This window comes from Myotis davidii, unplaced genomic scaffold (genome assembly GCF_000327345.1).
Source record: "Myotis davidii unplaced genomic scaffold, ASM32734v1 scaffold326, whole genome shotgun sequence".
Taxonomy (NCBI): Eukaryota; Metazoa; Chordata; class Mammalia; order Chiroptera; family Vespertilionidae; genus Myotis; species Myotis davidii.
This window is the reverse complement of record NW_006296626.1, coordinates 279,054-280,090: the sequence shown is the minus strand read 5'-3', so window position 1 is coordinate 280,090 and position 1,037 is coordinate 279,054. Positions and strand designations below refer to the sequence as shown.

The 1,037-nt window shown below is 54.6% G+C and overlaps 1 protein-coding gene across 1 annotated transcript in view; it reads right to left on the bottom strand.

Annotated features, from left to right (window-relative positions):
• The window catches only part of BRSK1 (BR serine/threonine kinase 1), a 32,619-nt gene that overhangs the window by 3,337 nt on the left and 28,245 nt on the right, over positions 1–1,037 (bottom strand). Inside the window, exon 19 of the mRNA XM_015569462.1 lies at positions 319–522. Coding sequence (XP_015424948.1) covers positions 319–522 — 204 coding nt within the window. The remainder of the gene's footprint in view (positions 1–318; positions 523–1,037) is intronic.

Here is a 1,037-nt window from a genome sequence, read left to right as displayed (position 1 = left end):
AAGGGGCACATGCCCAGGCTGGGGGCTTGATCCCCAGGAGGGGTGGTGCAGGAGACAGCCAGTCGATGTCTCTCTCTCACATCGATGTTCTTCTCCCTCACCCTTCCTCTCTCTCTAAAATCAGTAAACATGTTACAGAAAGGCGGGAGGGGAGGAGAGGGTGTGGGGGTCTGAGTGAGGAGGGGCTCACACAGTCAGGCACAGCTGAGCACTGTCTCCTCCCTCACGCCGCCCTCCTGGGCTGCTATCCTATCTCAGCCGTCCTGAGCATCCCAAACACCAGGCTGGGTGGGGGCAGCCTCGGCCAGGGAAACCTACCGGAGAGGAGAGTGAAGGTGACAGAGTAGATGCCACCTCCACCGCCGCCGCCGCCATCCCGTCGCGGGGCGGGCTCTGGTCCCTCAGAGGAGCTGATGTCCACCTGGAAGCGGACGGGCTTCTGGAAGACGGAGGGGCCACCGCTGGCCTTGTACTCGGCCCTGAAGCTGGTCTGTGACAGCACGCTGGAATCAAACCGGTGACCTTTTGGTGCACAGGACAGTGCTCAACCAATGGAGCCACAGCGGCCAGGGCTGCCTGTTAGTTTAAGGAAGAAAAAAAAAAGTGCCATAATTCATTTTGGCGATGCAACGCCCCAGTGTTCCACTGCAGCCTGGTTTGGAAACTGGGAGCAAGCTCATCTCCCATTGCGACATGTTAAAGTGGTGACGAGGACAGCAAACAGAGGTATCCATCGTCCTCCAACTCATTCTCAGGACCCAGGAACTAAGTAGGATTGGAAACAAGGCATTTCTGTGGTTCTCATTTCTTTTGCCAACTCTTTTTAAAAAAAATATTTTTATTGTTTTCAGAGAGGAAGGAAGAGGGAGAGAGAGAGAGAGAAAAAAAACCATCAATGATGAGAGAGAATCTCATTGATCAGCTGCCTCCTGCATGCCCCACACTGGGCATGTGCCCTCAAACCGGGCATGTGCCCTGACTGGGAATCAAACCTTGACCTCTTGGTTCATAGGTTGACACTTAGCCACTGAACCATG